At 41.6% G+C, this 17,785-nt stretch overlaps 1 protein-coding gene and 1 non-coding gene across 3 annotated transcripts in view; one reads left to right on the forward strand and one right to left on the reverse strand.

Annotated features, from left to right (window-relative positions):
• The window catches only part of PBDC1 (polysaccharide biosynthesis domain containing 1), a 32,106-nt gene extending 22,326 nt beyond the window's left edge, over positions 1-9,780 (reverse strand). The window contains exons 1-2 of one of the 2 annotated variants that reach the window (XM_036305691.1): positions 9,666-9,780; positions 9,510-9,575 (exon numbers count right to left, since the gene is read on the reverse strand). In XM_036305691.1, coding sequence (XP_036161584.1) covers positions 9,510-9,575; positions 9,666-9,695 — 96 coding nt within the window. In that variant the 5' untranslated portion in view covers positions 9,696-9,780. The remainder of the gene's footprint in view (positions 1-9,509; positions 9,576-9,665) is intronic. The other variant, XM_036305693.1, reaches the window with a different exon arrangement.
• A 7,584-nt stretch (positions 9,781-17,364) lies between these two features.
• LOC118654914 lies at positions 17,365-17,528 on the forward strand. Its single transcript, XR_004967156.1, has one exon. It is a non-coding gene; the product is annotated as a U1 spliceosomal RNA (small nuclear RNA).
• Positions 17,529-17,785: the final 257 nt, after the last annotated feature.

Below are 17,785 nucleotides of genomic sequence, written 5' to 3' on the forward strand. Positions count from 1 at the left end.
GTGAATCTAAAAATCACATGAATGAAAAGAATAAACTGGTGAATTGAATAGAATCATGGGCATGGAAATGGAACAGGCTGATGATTCTCAAAGGGAAGGGTGTGTTGGGGGTGCGGGAAGAGATTAGACAAAGATCTTATATGCATGTATGCAGTACCTATGGACACAGAAAATAGGGTGGCAAGGACCTGGGGTGGGATGGGAACCGGGTGGTGGGGAGCTATGGGGGGAAAAATGAGGGACATCTGTAATAATCTCAACAATAAAGATTTTAAAAATAAAATAAATAGCTATAATTCCCTATAGACAGTCTAAAATGTAAAACCATTAAACATGTCAATTCTTTAAAAAAAAAAAAGAAAGAAAGAAAAAGAAAGAAAGGCTCTTTAAAGGGACTGCTGCAATGAGAAGAAGAAATACAGAGAGAAACCCAGGCATACAAAATTAAATGGCAATAAATAAGTACCTATCAATAATGACCTTAAATGTAAATGGATTAAATGCTCCAATCAAATGACATAGGGTAGCTGAATGGATACAAAAACATGACCCAACTATATGCTGTCTATAAGAGACCCACCTCAGAACAAAAAACACACACAGGATGAGAGTGAAGGGTGGAAAAGAATTTTCCATACAAATGGAAAAGAAAAAAAGCTGAGGTAGCAATACTCATATCCAACAAAATAGACTTCAAAATGAAGGCCATTACAGGACACAACAAAGGTCACTACATATTACTAAAGAGATTGATCCAACAAGAGGATATAAACCTGGTAAACATATATGCACCCAATATAGGAGTAACTAAATATATAAAACAACTTCTACAGGCCTTTGAGAGATTGACAACAATAAAGTCATAGTAGGGGACTAACCCTGCTGACTTTACTGGATAGATCTTCCAGACAAAAAATCAATAAGGAAACAGTGACTCTAAAGCAGCGGTCTACAACCTTTTGGACCTCACAGACCACTAGTGGTCCGCGGACCACCGGCTGGTGACCGCTGCTCTAAAGGACACACTGGATCAGATGGATTTAGTTGACATTTACAGAACATTTCACCCCAAAGCTGCAGAATATACACACTTCTAAGTGCACATGGATCATTCACAAAGGTAGACCACATGTCAGGACTCAAAACAAGTCTCTACAAGTTCAAGATTAAATCATATCACGCTTCTTCTCAGATCACAATGGAATGAAATTAGAAATCAACTACAGTAGAAACACCCAGAAACATTCAAACACATGGAGACTAAATAGCATGTTATTAAACAATGAATGAGTTACCAACAAGATCAAGGAAAATATCAAAAACTTCCTGGAAACAAATGAAAGAAAATGAACAAACAACAACCCAAAATCTCTGGGACAAAGTAAAAGCAGTCCTGAGAGGGAAGTTCATAGCACTACAGGCCTACCTCAAAAAACAAGAAATATCAACAATAAACTATTTAACACTACAACTTAGAGAAGTAGAAAGAGAACAGCAAGAAAAGCCCAGTGTAAGTAGAAGGAAGGAAATAATAAAGATCAGAACAGAAATAAATGACATACAGACTAAAAAAAAAAATACAAAAAAAATTAATGAAACCAAGAGCTGGTTCTCTGACAGGATAAACAAAATTGATGAACCGTTAGCCAGACTCATCAAGAAACAAAAGAGAGAGGACCCAAATACATGAAATCAGAAACGAAAGTGGAGAAGTAACCACTAACAACACAGAAATACAAAGGACTGTAAGAATATACTATGAACAACTATATGCCAACAAGTTGGATAATGTGGATGAAATGGATTAATTCCTAGGAAAATACAATCTCGCAAAATTGAATCAGGAAGAATCAGAAAACCTGAATAGGACAATAACAACTGATGCAATAGAAGCAGTAATCAAAAAACTCCCAGCAAGCAAAAGCCCTGGTCCTGATGGCTTCACAGGGCAGTTTTACCATACATTCAAAGAAGAACTAACACCTGTACTCCTCAAACTATTCCAAAAAATTCAAGAGGAAGGAACACTTCCAAGCTCTTTCTATGAAGCTAGCATTACCCTAATTCCAAAACCAGATAAAGACACTACAAAGGAAGAGAATTACAGGCTAACATCTTTGATGAACATAGATGCTAAAATCCTCAACACAATATTAGGAAATCAGATCCAGCAATATATTAAAAAGATCATACACCATCACCAAGTGGGATTTATTCCAGAGATGCAAGGCTGGTACAATATTTGCAAATCAAAAAATGTGATATAGCAGATAAACAAATTGGAAGACAAAAATCACATGATCATATCAATATTGCAGAAAAAGCATTTGACAAAATCCAACACACATTTTTGATAAAAACTCTCAGCAAAGTGGGAATAGAGGGAGCATATCTCAACATGATAAAGGCCATATATGACACACCTACAGTGAACATCATACTCAATGGGCAAAACTAAAACACTTCCCCTGAGAACAGGAACAAGACAGGGATGCCCGCTTTCACCACTCTTGTTCAACATAGTCCTAGAAGTCCTAACCACAATGATCAGACAAAAAGAAGAAATAAAAGGCATCCAAATTGGAAAGGATGAAGTAAAACTCTCATTATTCGCAGATGACATGATATTGTACACAGAAAACCATAAATACTCTACCAAAACACTACTAGATTTAATAAATGAATTTGGCAATGTAGCAGGATACAAAATCAATAACCAAAAATTGATGGCTTTTTTATACACCAACAATGACCTCTCAGAGAAACTAAACAAGAAATCCCATTTACCACTATAACAAAAAAGATTAAAATACTTAGGAATAAACTTAACCAAGGAGGCAAAAGACCTGTATTTGGAAAACTACAGAACGTTGAAAAAAGAGATAGAAGATATAAACAAGTGGAAGAATATACCGTGTTCATGGATTGGTAGAATCAACATCATTAAAATGTCCATATTACCCAAAGCAAACTACAGATCAATGCAATCCCTATTAAAATATCAACAGCATATTTCATAGATGTAGAACAAATACTCCAAAAATTTATATGGAACCAAAAAGACCTCCGAATAGCCACAGCAATCTTGAGAAAGAGGAACAAAGTTGGAATAATCACAATACCAGATTTCAATTTATACTAAAAAGCCACCATAATCAAAACAGCCTGGTACTAGCACAAGAACAGGCATATATGTCAATAGAAAAGTACAGAGACCCCAGAAGTCGACCCAAGCTACTATGCTCAATTAATATTTGACAAAGGAGGCAAGAGCATACAATGGAGTTAAGACAGTCTCTTCAATAAATGGTGTTGGGAAAATTGGATACATGCAAAGAAATGAAACTAGACCACCAACTTACACCATGCACAAAAATAAACTCAAAATGGATAAAGGACTTAAATCTAAGTTGTGAAACCATAAAAATCCTAGAAGAAACCATAGGCAGCAAAATCTCAGACATCTCTCATAGCAATATGTTTATGGATACATCTCCTAGGGCAGGAGTGGGCAACCCCTGGCACGCGAGCCAAACATGGCACGCCAGTAACTTTTGCTGGCACGCGAAACCCTCTCTTATAATCTTCTATTTACAATTTTTTTCTTAATATCGACTTTTTTATTTTTCAGATAAACTCAGTGTAGGTGCATCTTAGATAAATAAATAATTTTATGTAACAAGTTATCTTAAAGACCATAGACATGGATTGACAAGAGAGGAGAAGAGCAATTTCAATAGTGTCGAAAACGAACTATTGAAGACTTGGAATGCCATTCCAGAAAATTTTTTCTGTTTAAAAAACTTTGCAACAGCATTACTCTCCATGTTTTCATCCACATACGCTTGTGAATCTTTGTTCTCAGTGATGAATTTTGTTAAGTCTCATAATAGGAGAAAGAGAACAGCAAGAGAACAGTAAGTAGACGGATGAAAGTAGTAGCTAGTGCATATCTCTGAAGGTCACAAAATATAAACCTGATGTAAAAATCTCTGTCATCAGTGATGCAGCAGCAAAAGTCCCACTGATAATATCAAACGGAGTCATAAAGTTTTCTGTCAGACTATCAGTGTACATGTATACATTAAAAAATAAATGTATTTTTCATCATCATATACTGTGTTTTTGTCACTCAAATGAATTTTATTATTTCTTCAAGGTTCTTCACATACGTACACCTTAAGAGATATCAAGTAGGTGTAACATGTTCTCAAAAAATTAGGGTTGGCATGCAGAAGAATTTTGAGTTAGAGATTTTGCTGGTTTTGGCACGCACTCACAAAAAGGTTGCCACCCCTGTCCTAGGGCAAAGAACTCAGGAAAAAATAAACAAATGGTACTACCTGAAAATAAAAAGCTTCTGCACCTCAAAAGAAACCATCAACAAAACAAAAATGGAGTCCACTCTATGGGAGAATATATTTGGTACTGATACATCTGATAAGGGGTTAATATCCAAAATGTATAAGGAACTCATAAAAGTTAACAGAAGGAAGACAAACAATCCAATTTAAAAAATGGGCAAAGGACCTAAATAGGCACTTCTCCAAAGAGGACATACAGATGGCCAAGAGACATGAAAAAATGCTCGAAGTCACTGATAATCTGAGAGATGCAAATTAAAAGGACAGTGAGGTACCTGTCAGAATGGCTACCATCAACAAATCAACAAATGACAAGTGCTGGCGAAGATGTGGAGAATAGGGAACCCTAATACACTGCTGGTGGGAGTGTAACCATTATGGAAAAAAGTACGGTGTTTCCTCAAAAAATTAAGGACTTGTATGCATGCATATAAGCATAACCAATGGACATAAGACACTGGGGGGTAGGGGAGGCCGGGGGAATATCAAGGGGGGGATAAAAGGAGACATATGTAATACTCTTTGTAATACTTTAAGCAATAAAAGAAAATTTAAAAAAAATTGAATTTGGATCTGCCATTTGACCCAGTGATCCCACTTCTAGGAATATATCCTAAGAAATCTGAAACACTTTCAGGTCAGTGGGTGCCCATGATCTTTCCATTTTATGGGTCCACCCTTCTTTAGGGACTCAGAGCCATCTGCATCCAAGTAAAGCAGTATTTTTATACTTGGCAGTATTGACATTTTAGAACAATGTTTTGTTGTGGAGACTATCCTATGCATTGTAGGATGTTTAGAAGCAGTATAGGTCATTTACTCACTAGATGATGGAAGTATGACGACCAAAAAATGCCTTCAAAAACTGTCTGGGGATAAAATTGCTTCTCTTTGAAAACTGCTGAGTTATAGGATGGGGAAAGAAAGAGAAGTAAAAGCTCATCTCCTTTTTATTGATGGATAATTTACATATATAAATGGACAGATCTTAAGTGTTCAATTCAATGAGTTTTGACAATTACACCTGTGTAATAATCACCATCCAAAACAAGATGTGAACAATCTCTCTTCTCCAGAAAATCACTGGTGCTCTTCTCTGGTCAATTCATCATCCCCTCCTAGGCAACTGCTTTGTAATTCTATTACTATAGATTAGCTTTGTCTATTCTTGGACTTTATGTAAATAGAATTACACAATATGCAAAAAAAAAAAGAAATCTGAAACACTGAATCAAAAAGAATGTATACATGGCCTATGTTCATAGTAGCACAATTTACAATAGCTAAGATCTGGAAACAGCCTAAGGGCCCATAGTAAATGAGTGGATAAAAACCTGTGATACATCTGTATCTTGGAATACTATGCAGTAGTAAAAAAGGAGAAATCTCGCCCCAGCTGGTTTGGCTCAGTGGGTAGCGTGTCAGCCTGCAGACTGAAGGATTCCAGGTTTGATTCCAGTCAAGAGCACATGCCCAGGTTGCGGGCTCCATCCCCAGTAGAAGGCATGCAGGAGGCAGCCAATCAATGATTCTCTCTCATCATTGATGTTTTCTATCTCTCCCTCCCTCTCCCTTCCTCTCTGAAATCAATAAAAAAAAAAAATATTTTAAAAAAAGAAACTAGAAAACAGCCACAAGGGAGATGCTACTTAAAAATAAATCTTGCCGAAGCTGGTTTGGCTCAGTGGATAGAGCGTCGGCCTGCGGACTGAAAGGTCCCAGGTTCGATTCCGGTCAAAGGCATGTACCTGGGTTGCGGGCATATCCCCAGTGGGAGATGTGCAGGAGGCAGCTGATCGATGTTTGTCTCTCATCGATGTTTCTAACTCTCTATCTCTCTCCCTTCCTCTCTGTAAAAAATCAATAAAATATATTTAAAAAATAAATAAATAAATCTTAAAAAAAAAGAAGAATCTCTTACCCTTTGATTCAGCATGGAGGGACCTGGAGAGAATCATGCTACATGAAATAAATCAGTCAGAGAAAGACAAGAATCACATGATCACACTCATATGTGGAATCTAAGGGATAATAAACTGATGAAGAGAATGCATCCAGAGACATGGAAGCATGGAACAGAATGTGGAATCAAGGGAAGGTGGGGAGGATAGGTGGGTGGGTGGGAAGTAATCAACCACGGACCTTATATACATATATGCTTGGCCCATGGACACAGACAATGGGGCCCTGAGGGCCTGGGGGCGGGGGGGGGGGGCGCGCTACAAGGAGTCAATGTGGGAAAAAGGGGGACATATGTAATACTTTCAACAATAAACAATTGCCCTAACCGATATGGCTCAGTGGATAGAGCATCAGCCTGCGGACTCAAGGGTCCCAGGTTCAATTCCGGTCAAGGGCATGTACCTTGGTTGCGGGCACATCCCCAGTGGGGAGTGTGCAGGAGGCAGCTGATCGATGTTTGTCTCTCATCGATGTTTATACCTCTCTATCCCTCTCCCTTCCTCTCTGTAAAAAATCAATAAAATATATTTAAAAAAAAAATAAATAAATCTTTAAAAAAAAGAAGAATCTCTTACCCTTTGATTCAGCATGGAGGGACCTGGAGAGAATCATGCTACATGAAATAAATCAGTCAGAGAAAGACAAGAATCACATGATCACACTCATATGTGGAATCTAAGGGATAATAAACTGATGAAGAGAATGCATCCAGAGACATGGAAGCATGGAACAGAATGTGGAATCAAGGGAAGGTGGGGAGGATAGGTGGGTGGGTGGGAAGTAATCAACCACGGACCTTATATACATATATGCTTGGCCCATGGACACAGACAATGGGGCCCTGAGGGCCTGGGGGCGGGGGGGGGGGGGGCGCTACAAGGAGTCAATGTGGGAAAAAGGGGGACATATGTAATACTTTCAACAATAAACAATTGCCCTAACCGATATGGCTCAGTGGATAGAGCATCAGCCTGCGGACTCAAGGGTCCCAGGTTCAATTCCGGTCAAGGGCATGTACCTTGGTTGCGGGCACATCCCCAGTGGGGAGTGTGCAGGAGGCAGCTGATCGATGTTTGTCTCTCATCGATGTTTATACCTCTCTATCCCTCTCCCTTCCTCTCTGTAAAAAATCAATAAAATATATTTTTAAAAAAACAATAACTATTTTTAAAAAAATAAAAATAAAAAAAAACTACCCATGCCTGGACACCCCTTGAAATGCAAAAAAAAAGAAAGAAAGGGGGGAAAAAAGCCAAGTCAGAAATCTCCCAATCCTGCCACTAGAGAAAAAATTAAGGAAGCCTTTGTATGCTCAGGAGATCTACCAAACCTGGTGTTACTGTCAAAGGATAAAAACTGGACTAATGGGTTTGGGCAATAAAATAATTCTCCTATCCTTATGACAAACAAAAAGCTACCTACACAGTCTAATAAATAGAATGAGCCAGGGACTATCTTTTCCTGGAAGCTAATGAAAGTGTTAGAAACTAAATAAAACAGTAGATAACATTCTCAAGACTGAGTTAGGCCCTATTTAGAGTGTTGTCTCCAATAGCCAAGGTTGTGGCTTAGATCTCTGGTTAGGGCATATATAAGAATCAACCAATGAATGCAAAAATAAGTGAAACAACAAATTGGATGCTCTCTAAAACCAATCAGTAAATTAAAAACATTTTTAAAAGATTGAATTGAATCACTGCAAAAGTGAAATAATAAATACACATATACAACTGAACCCTTGAAACAACAAAATAAAATAATAGAAGTGAAATTACTCTTCACTTTTAAGAGTGTGGCATTTCATAATCATCACTTGTTTATCTGATAGCCAATTTCCCACCCTATAACACTTAGAAATGAAACAGTATCATGAAGCAGGTTAATTTATAAATACCCTTTACCAAGCACCCACCACCGCGGTTCTCAACCTGTGGGTCGCGACCCCTTTGGGGGTCAAACGACCCTTTCACAGGGGTCGCCTAAGACCATCGGAAAACACATATATAATTACATATTGTTTTTGTGATTAATCATTATGCTTTAATTATGTTCAATTTGTAACAATGAAAATACATCCTGCATATCAGATATTTAATTACGATTCGTAACAGTAGCAAAATTACAGTTATAAAGTAGCACGAAAATAATTTTATGGTTGGGGGTCACCACAACATGAGGAACTGTATTAAAGGGTCACGGCATTAGGAAGGTTGCGAACCACTGCATTAGAATCTCCCACTCAAACTGGAGGGATCTATTTCACTGACCCCAGAAGAAGCCCTTTGCAGTTTTACCTCCAGGCTCTTTGACTAATTCATGTCCTTTGTCCGCCTACACTTTGAGGATTCAATTTGAGATCCACTATCATAGTGAAGTCTTCATCTACTGTCTAGGTTCTGTATGTTTATTCTTAAACTGTTTTGTATCGTATGCCCTGATCCACTCACCTAGCCTACATCACATTCTTATTTGAGTGTTACTACTGTTCTCATATCCTTGTGTTTTGTATCTCAAATACATCATGGGCCCTAGCCAATTTGTCTCAGTGGCTAGAGCCTCCGCCTGTGGACTGAAGGGTCTGAGGTTCGATTCCAGTCAAGGGCACATACCTCAGTTGCAGACTTGATCCCCGCCCTGATCTGGATGCATGTCGGAGGCAACCAATGGACATGTCTCTCATATAGATGTTTCTGTCTCTCCCTCCTTTCCACTCTTAGGTGAGGATTAACAACAACAACAAAACAAAAATATCCTTGGGTGAGGATTAACAACAAAACAAAATAAAACAAAACCTCACATACATCATGTGCTTCCTCCTTAAAAATCTAAACAAGACACACCATAAGCCATTACAACTTTACTGCACAATGGAATCACTCGAGGGCCTTTAAAAATATGGATATCGGGCTCTCAGCCCCAGATATTCTGATTTAATTGATATGGATTGCGCTCTGGACATCGGGATATTTAAATGCTTCACGCGGGATTCTAATTTGCAGGGAACTACTTCCATTGGTATTAGTCCTCCGTTTGTGGATCAAAAGGATTAGAATGAGCTGAAAGGCGCGATTTTGTAGCAGAGATGGTCTACATAAGATATCAGGGCAGGGGGTTACAATTTCGTGGAGGCCCTGCAGCCATCACAGACTAGGTGAATTGGAGCTGTGTCTGAGTCATACTCACGTCGTTGCCGTAAGACTCAGCTGGGAGAGAAAGTGCATGTGCCACTGATACCAGTTCCCCGGAAACCTGGGAAGAAAAAAGGAGGAGGAGAGGAGGAGTTCAAAGCTAGAGCCAGCTCGACTTCCCCATTCACCCGACCCCAGAGCAGTGCCTCACCGGCTTTTCAGTTTCACCAGTCGCCTCCATGTTGCAGCTAACAAAGCGCTGCTCCACTTCCCGGAAATGACTTTACGTGAGCTCTTTCCGTTATCGTTGGGAAGGGAGGGCCGGGCTAGAAAGGCTTTCACTTGCCTGCGCCTGCGCTTGCGCCTGCGCGCACCCTCCCTCGCCTGGAGGCGGTAGTCCCTGGCCCCTCCTCAAAAGTGCTGCATTGTTGCTTGTCTGGGCTGCTAGAGGGATCTGAGGTGCTTAAATGCTCAGTAATATCTGTGATCATGGGAAAAACCTGAGTTAAAATAATGCAGCTTTCGGTCCCATTGCACTGAATATTGGCAGAGAATCGAACTCACACTCTCTATTTGTGAATGCAGGCACAAACAGTCTGCCGCACCGCTGGCTAAAAGGTGTAGTGAGCCTGGCCAGTGTGTTTCAGTGGTAGAGCATCAACCTATGAACCAGGAAGTCACCGTTGGATTCCCAGTCAGGTCACTTGCCCAAGTTGCAGGCCGATCCCCTCTCTCTCATCATTGATATTGATCTTTCTATCTCCCTCTCCTCACTTCCTCTCTGAAATATTTATATATAATTTTTTAAGAGTGTAGTAATATATGAGCAGAGGTGATTTGTATGCTAAATATTAAGAAGTTAAGACTTCACCCTGCCCTAGCTGGATTAGCTCAGTGGATAGAGCTCCAGCCTTCAGACTGAAGGGTCCCAGGTTCAATTCCCTAAGGGTACATACCCAGTGCGAGATCAATCCCCAGTGGGGGCGTGCAGGAGGCAGCCAATCAATAATTCTCTCTCATCATTGAATCATTGATCTCTCTCCCTCTTTCTCTCTCTCCCCCTTCCTCTCTGAAATCAATGAAAATATATTTTTAAAAAAGACTTACCCTAAAAGCAATAGCAAGCTACTGAAGGCCTTTTAAGTAGACAAACCTCACAATCAAACAAGTTCTAAGAAGATCACTGTGCATGACAAAATTGCGGAAGGCAAAATTGGAGGCAGAAAGACCAACTTAAAGGCACTGGGTAATGCAAACCTAAGCCAAGGTGCTGGCAGTTAAGGTGAATTTTGAGAATTAATAAGGGAAATGCAATCAATAGGACTTTTTGATTTATTGGATATGGAGGATAATAAAGAATTAGGATTCCAGAATTACTTCCAGGTTTCAGAATAGAATTCAGGGATGGATGTCATTGAGCTAGAAAACACAACAGGAATGATGAGTTTAGTTTGAGGCGGTGTGTTTGAAAAATCTGGGATACTTACATAGAGTTGACTAGTCAGAGGGAGATCTGATCAGAAATATAAATCTGACAGCTGATACTTCAGGTTTAATTCAGCTATCTAAAGGAAACTGCAGAACTCTAAAGACACAAAGATCCTCAGGCCAGGGACAGAACTATTTATGAAGAAAAAAAGGCAGGAAAAAAATAAAGAAAAGGCTGCAAAAAGAGTTGTCAGTCAGCAAAGAGTCTCACAGAAGCCAAAGAATAAGAGAACTTCCAGGAAGAAGTGGTGAACAGTCTCTAATACTCTGGGTTGAATACACTAAGTCCAGAAATATTAAGAGGTCATTGACAACTTTAACAAGAACAGTTTTGGGCCCTGGGCAGTATGGTTCATTGGTTAGAGCAGGGGGTCCTCAAACTACGGCCACTCGGGCCACATGCAAATACAAATATTGTATTTGTTCCCGTTTTGTTTTTTTACTTCAAAATAAGATATGTGCAGTGTGTATAGGAATTTGTTCATAGGTTTTTTTTTAAACTATAGTCCGGCCCTCCAACGGTCTGAGGGACAGTGAACTGGCCCCCTGTTTAAAAAGTTTGAGGACCCCTGGGTTAGAGTGTCTGCCTGTGCTTGGAAAGGTCTCTGGTTTGATTCTAGGTCAAGTGTGGTACCTGGGTTGCAGGTTTGATCCCCATCCTGGTGGAGCACGAGCGAGATGTGTTTCTCTCACATCACATCTCTCTCTCTCTCTCTCTCTCTCTCTCTCTCTCTCTCTCTCTCTCCCCCCCACCTCCTTTTCACTTTCTCTAAAAAAACTCTAATGGAAAAATATCCTCATATAAGGATTAACAAACAAATAAAGATCAGTTTTGGTGGAACAGTGAGGACAGAAGTCAGAGGACAGTGGTTTCAAAAGAAAGTGAAAGTTGCCCTAACAGGTTTGGCTCAGTGGATAGAGCATCGGCCTGCAGACTGAAGGGTCTCAGGTTCAATTCTGGTCAAGGGCATGTACCTTGGTTGCAGACAAATCCCCAGTAGGGAGTGTGCAGGAGGCAGCTGGATCAATGTTTCTCTCTCATTGATGTTTCTAACTCTCTATCCCTCTCCTTTCCTCTCTGTAAAAAATCAATAAATATATTTTTTTAAAAAAAAAAAAGGAAGTGAGAGTTAAAGGACAGATGACAATGACCATAGAATGTTCTTGCAAACTAAAAAGAAACATTAGATCCAGGTACTTTTTTCAATTGTGGTAAAACACACATTAACATAGAAATTTACCACCTTAACCATTTTAAGTGTTTGTTCAATAGTGTTAAGTACCTCCATATTGCTGTGCAATAGACATCCAGAACTTTTTTATCTTAAAAACTGAAACTCTCCAGAACTGGTTTGGCTCAGTGGATAGAGCGTTGGCCTGCGGACTCAAGGGTCCCGAGTTCGATTCCGGTCAAGGGCATGTACCTTGGTTGCGGGCACATCCCCAGTGGGGGGTGTGCAGGAGGCGGCTGATCAATGTTTCTCTCTCATTGATGTTTCTGGCTTTCTATCTCTCTCCCTTCCTCTCTGTAAAAAATCAATAAAATATATTTTAAAAAATTAAAAACTGAAACTCTACACCCAATAAACAATTCCCCATTTTCCCCTTCCCCCAGCCCCTGGCAACCTCCATACTACTTTTTCCTATAATTTAACTACTTTAAATACTTCAAATAAGTGGTATTTGTCTTTCTGTGACTGGCTTATTTCAGTTAATATAATGTCCTCAAGGATATATACACACACTTTGAATAATTATAATGGCACTGTTTATTAAAATACATTTCATTTTCAAAATTGAGCTATCAGCTGTTAAAGTGTATATACATTTTTTGAGAGATAGATACCCATGTTGCTGCCAGGACACAGTATTTCCTTTCTTTTTTTTTTAAGACTGAATAATATTCCATTGTATGGCTATGCTACATTTTGCTTATCCATTCATCTATCAATGAACATTTGGTTTGCTTCCATGTGATGACCCACGTCCTGCATGGTTCAGGGTTAGGGATCTGGAGAAGGGCCGTGCACAAATGACAGAGATGAGACAAAAAATAATAATGTGGAAATATCGGGGTCCAGGTAGGAAGCCCAATGCAAGGAGAAGGACTTCCACTTCTGCACAGGCCTTGCCAACCTTATATTCAATTTTGGATACACATCTATTAGTCAGACAGGCAATTGTGGTAACAGACAGACTATCTTAAAGGTCAGTAAATATTAGAAAGATTTACTCTGAGACTATTTGGTCACGAAATTGCTTGAGCCCCCATTGTCTGGACTAAACAATCGGTGCATAACTCTGACCATTGCCAGGGCTCAAGGTTCACCAGCATTCTGGGCTCCTTGCTTACACTTCTCTGATAATGAAGACAATGGGTGGCTTCCACCTTTTGACAGTTTTGAACATGGGCATTCAAATATCACTTTGAGACCCTGCTTTCAATTCTTTTGGATTTATATCCAGAAATTAATTTTTTAAAGAACTTCAGGGACTTCTTAAATTATTATTTTAAGTTTAGAGAAATTTAAGTGTACTGGAGAATTGGCCTTATACAAAAAGACTGTTCTGGAAGGTGAGCAAGGTGTGTATCAGAGAAATTGAGGTGTTCCCTCCAGATGTTTTTTGTTTTCTCTATAAAGCATTGAAAGGGCCGAAACCAGTTTGGCTCAGTGGATAGAGCGTCGGCCTGCGGACTAAAGGGTCCCAGGTTCGATTCCGGTCAAGGGCATGTACCTGGGTTGTGGGCACGTCCTCAGTAGGAGATGTGCAGGAGGCAGCTGATCGATGTTTCTCTCTCATCGATGTTTCTAACTCTCTATCTCTCTTCCTTCCTCTCTGTAAAAAAAATTAATAAAATATATTTTTAAAAAAATAAAAATAAAAATAAAAAACTAAAGCCTTGAAAGGGCAGCTAAGAGCAAGAAGGAATGTTAGTCTTGTCTTGAGAAGTTCTGCATAGAAGCTTGGAGAAGATGGGAGAACAATTTAACAAGGAGTTAAGGGGATATTTGCAGAGACCAGGAATTGTGTCCTCACAAGATTGAAAAAGCCAACTGCTTTTGTACCACCAAACAGCAGGAGATAAAACTTTTGCCCACAGCCTTTCACTTTGCCATACAAGGGGAACAGCTCAGGCACAGGTATTAGAATGAGTATTGGCCTTCACACCCACACCTCTTATTTCAGATGGACTCAAAGTAGAAGTTTTAAGCAACATATGAAAAATGACTTAATGAATAAATCTTGAACCCTGAATCCAAATACACATTATTGTCAAGCATCCATTCAACATGTACAATAAATATAATCTGTGATAAGCTAGAAGCCAAACTTGGCATAAAATAGGATGTCTTTGGGCAATGAGGTCACTGAGATAGATATTAAACATGAATTGAGTAGCAAAATAGGTAGAGAGTGTTCGGGGATGTGATTCTTTTTTTTTTTAATATATTTTATTGATTTTTTTACAGAGAGGAAGGGAGAGAGATAGAGAGTTAGAAACATCGATGAGAGAGAAACATCGATCAGCTGCCTCCTGCACATTTCCCACTGGGGAAGTGCCCGCAACCCAGGTACATGCCCTTGACCGGAATCGAACCTGGGACCTTTCAGTCCGCAGGCCGACGCTCTATCCACTGAGCCAAACCGGTTTCGGCAAGGGGATGTGATTCTTATCAACTGTTTGGCTATTGGATTATAGACATGAAAACACACTTGGTTGGCCTTGAAACTTGAAACCAAAAGTTGAGAGAGAAAAAATAAAATTGGCACTCTCATCAGAAATCATGTGAGAAAGTAATCTGTGAAAGCAAAATACCTGATTCACAAAGTGTAACAGGTAAAAGAGATGGCCTGTGCCATCTTGCTGGAGTTGTTGGTAATCATATACCAGGACTGTTTTGTAGTCAGAAGGAACTGCAATAGTCCATGGATGCCATCCTGGCCAACCTGACACAGTGGTTATAGGAATTGACACAATGTGCTCCCTTTTGACACAGGAACTTGTAAATACCCAAAATTTTGTTCTGTCTTGGGGTGCAGTGGACAGGAGGGGGTGACATCATGACACTGATGCCACCTATACCTCTACTTCACTGAAAGATAGAGCCATTCACTAATCTCCTCAAGTCCTTCACAGCTTTGTGCCATCTCCATAGTCCTACCTCCATCGAGGTTTAGTGTTCCAAAGGGTTCTCTGTTAAGAACTATCTTCCCTGCCAGGCTGGCCATGAACTCTAGCTACTGCTCTTTTGTAGCTGATGAACAGATTTGCTTCTCAGGTAGGAAATATCAAGGAACACCATTTAGTATCCATAATACCAGGTAGTGATAAATTTAGATCTTAAATTCAAGTCTTAATTCCTTCTTCTTTCCACAGGGTCTCTCTCTCTCTCTCTCTCTCTCTCTCTCTCTCTCTCTCTCTCTCTCATTAAATGGGAGGGAAAATACCTAACTTGTAGAGTTATTCTGAAATTAATTATGTAGGGTGAAACATAACCTAACTTAGGAGAGCTGCTCAATTTATGGAAGCTATGCTTTTATATACTACTAGAGGCCCAGTGCACAGATTCGTGCACCAGTGGGGTCTCTCGGCATGGCCTGTGCTCTCTCACAATCCAGGACCCCTTGGGGGATGTCAGTCTTCCCGTTTTGGCCCAGTCCCCACAGGCCAGGCTGAGGGACCCCACTGGTATACAAATTTGTGCACCGGGCCTCTAGTATGCATATAAGATATTTTGTTAATCTCTTCCCATCCCCCCCCAACCCTTCCCTCTGAGATCCATCAGTCTGTTCCATGTTTCCATGCCTGTGCATTGAGCATGTGCCCCCTGGTGATCAGTGTGCATCATAGCTACAGGTCAAACAGTCGAATGGTCAAACAGTCGGTCACTTAGGCTTTTATATATATAGACTAGAGGCCCAGTGCACAAAAATTTATGCACTGGCGGGGGGGGGGTATCCCTCAGCCCCACTTGTGCCCTCTCACAGTCTGGGACCCCTCGGAGGATAACAACCTGCTGGCTTAGGCCTGCTCCCGGGTGGCAGCGGGCAGGCCCAATCCCTAAGTGCCTGCCCCGCAGCCCCTGGTCGGACTCAGAGCAGGACCGATTGGGGAGTTGGGGCACTGCCCCCTGTCATACACAGAGCAGGGCGGATCGGGAGGTTGCGATGCCACCCCCAGTCACGCTCAGGGTAGGGCCAATTGGGGGGTTGGGGCACTGCCCCCATCACACACAAGGCAGGGCCAATGGAGAGATTGTGGCGCAGCCCCCTGTCACACACAGAGCAGGGCAGATCACGGGGTTGGGGAGGTACCCCCTGTCACGCACAGAGCAGGACAAATCGGAGGGTTGGGGCGCCGCACCCTGTCACACACAGAGCAGGGCCGATCAGGGGGTTGGGGCACCGCTTCCTGTCACTCACTTAGCAGGACCAATCGGAGGGTTGGGGCACTGCCCCCTATCACACACAGAGCAGGGCCCATGGGGGGTTGGGGCGCCACACCTTGTCACACACAGAGCAGGGCCGATCAGGGGGTTGGGGAGCTCCCCCCTGTCATGCACAGAGCAGGGCTGATCAGGGGGTTGGGGTGCCATCCCCTGTCATGCACAGAGCAGGGCCGATCAGGGGGTTGGGGAGCCATCCCCTGTCATGCACAGAGCAGGGCTGATCAGGGGATTGGGGCGCTGCCCCCTGTAACCCACAGAGCAGGACCGGTCCGAGAGTTAGGGTGCTGACCCCTGTCACCCACAGAGCAGGGCCAATCTGGGGGTTGCGGCGCCACCCCCGTCATGCTGCTCCAGGGGCCGGGAGGCCTCTCAGCTCCGCTGATCCTGGGGCCGGGAGGCCTCTCAGATCCACGGAACCCGGGGCCAGGAGGCCTCTCTGCTCCGCTGAACCCAGGACCGGGAGGCCTTGGGGCTCTGCTGATCCGGGGCCCTGAGGCCTTGTGGCTCCGCTGATCCCAGTGCCGGGAGCCCTCGCTCCTCCGCTGATCCCCGGGGGTGAGGCCTCGCTGCTCGGCCACTTCTGGGCTGTTTGGCTTCGCTCCACCGCTTGGAGCCTGCGTATGCAAATTAACCGCCATCTTTGTTGGTGATTAATTTGCATATCACCCTGATTAGCCAATAAGAAGGGTAGCGGAGGTATGGTTAATTACCCTTTTTGTCTTTTATTAGATAGGATTAGTAAGTAGCTATATAAGAAACAATGGGCTGCTTCTACTGCCACCTGCAACACAACTGAAAGTCAAAAGTCCTGCATGATTTGTGCCAGGAACCATGAGACCATTCAGGCTCTTTGTCCAGAAAAGAAAAGAAAAAAAAATACAGAAATGTCTTATAAATGAATGGAATCTACAGAATATGGGATGGGATGGGTCCCATCAACAGAATTCACAGATAAAATCTGCTATCTCTATACTTACCTGGCAGGGGAGATACCATGATCATGAAGGTGGTTTTCCCAGGGCCAGGCTTATCCATTGTACTCCAGATATGCTGACCCCTGTGATTTCTCCAAATGTGGAAAACTCAACTATATAACTTGTGGTAGTGGAGGATTGCGTTTGCGTACTCCCCTGTTTTTTTTTTAAAAAAAAATCTGCTATCTTCTAATTCCTAGAAGAAAGGGCCATTCATATTCATACCCTTTCCCTTCTCATTTCTGCTGTACCTAGTGTGCCAGGGAATTGTGTTGCATATTGTATGATAAGCAGACTAGGCCCCATAAAGCAGACCTGAGACTAAGAGAGGCCTCCCATTATATGGCTGCATGTTATTTTGCAATCCTACCTAAGATGTATTCTTATCTGAGTGTAGAGACTCTGGTGTATTTTGC

Source organism: Myotis myotis, unplaced genomic scaffold (assembly GCF_014108235.1).
Source record: "Myotis myotis isolate mMyoMyo1 unplaced genomic scaffold, mMyoMyo1.p scaffold_m19_p_4, whole genome shotgun sequence".
In the NCBI taxonomy this organism is placed as follows: domain Eukaryota; kingdom Metazoa; phylum Chordata; class Mammalia; order Chiroptera; family Vespertilionidae; genus Myotis; species Myotis myotis.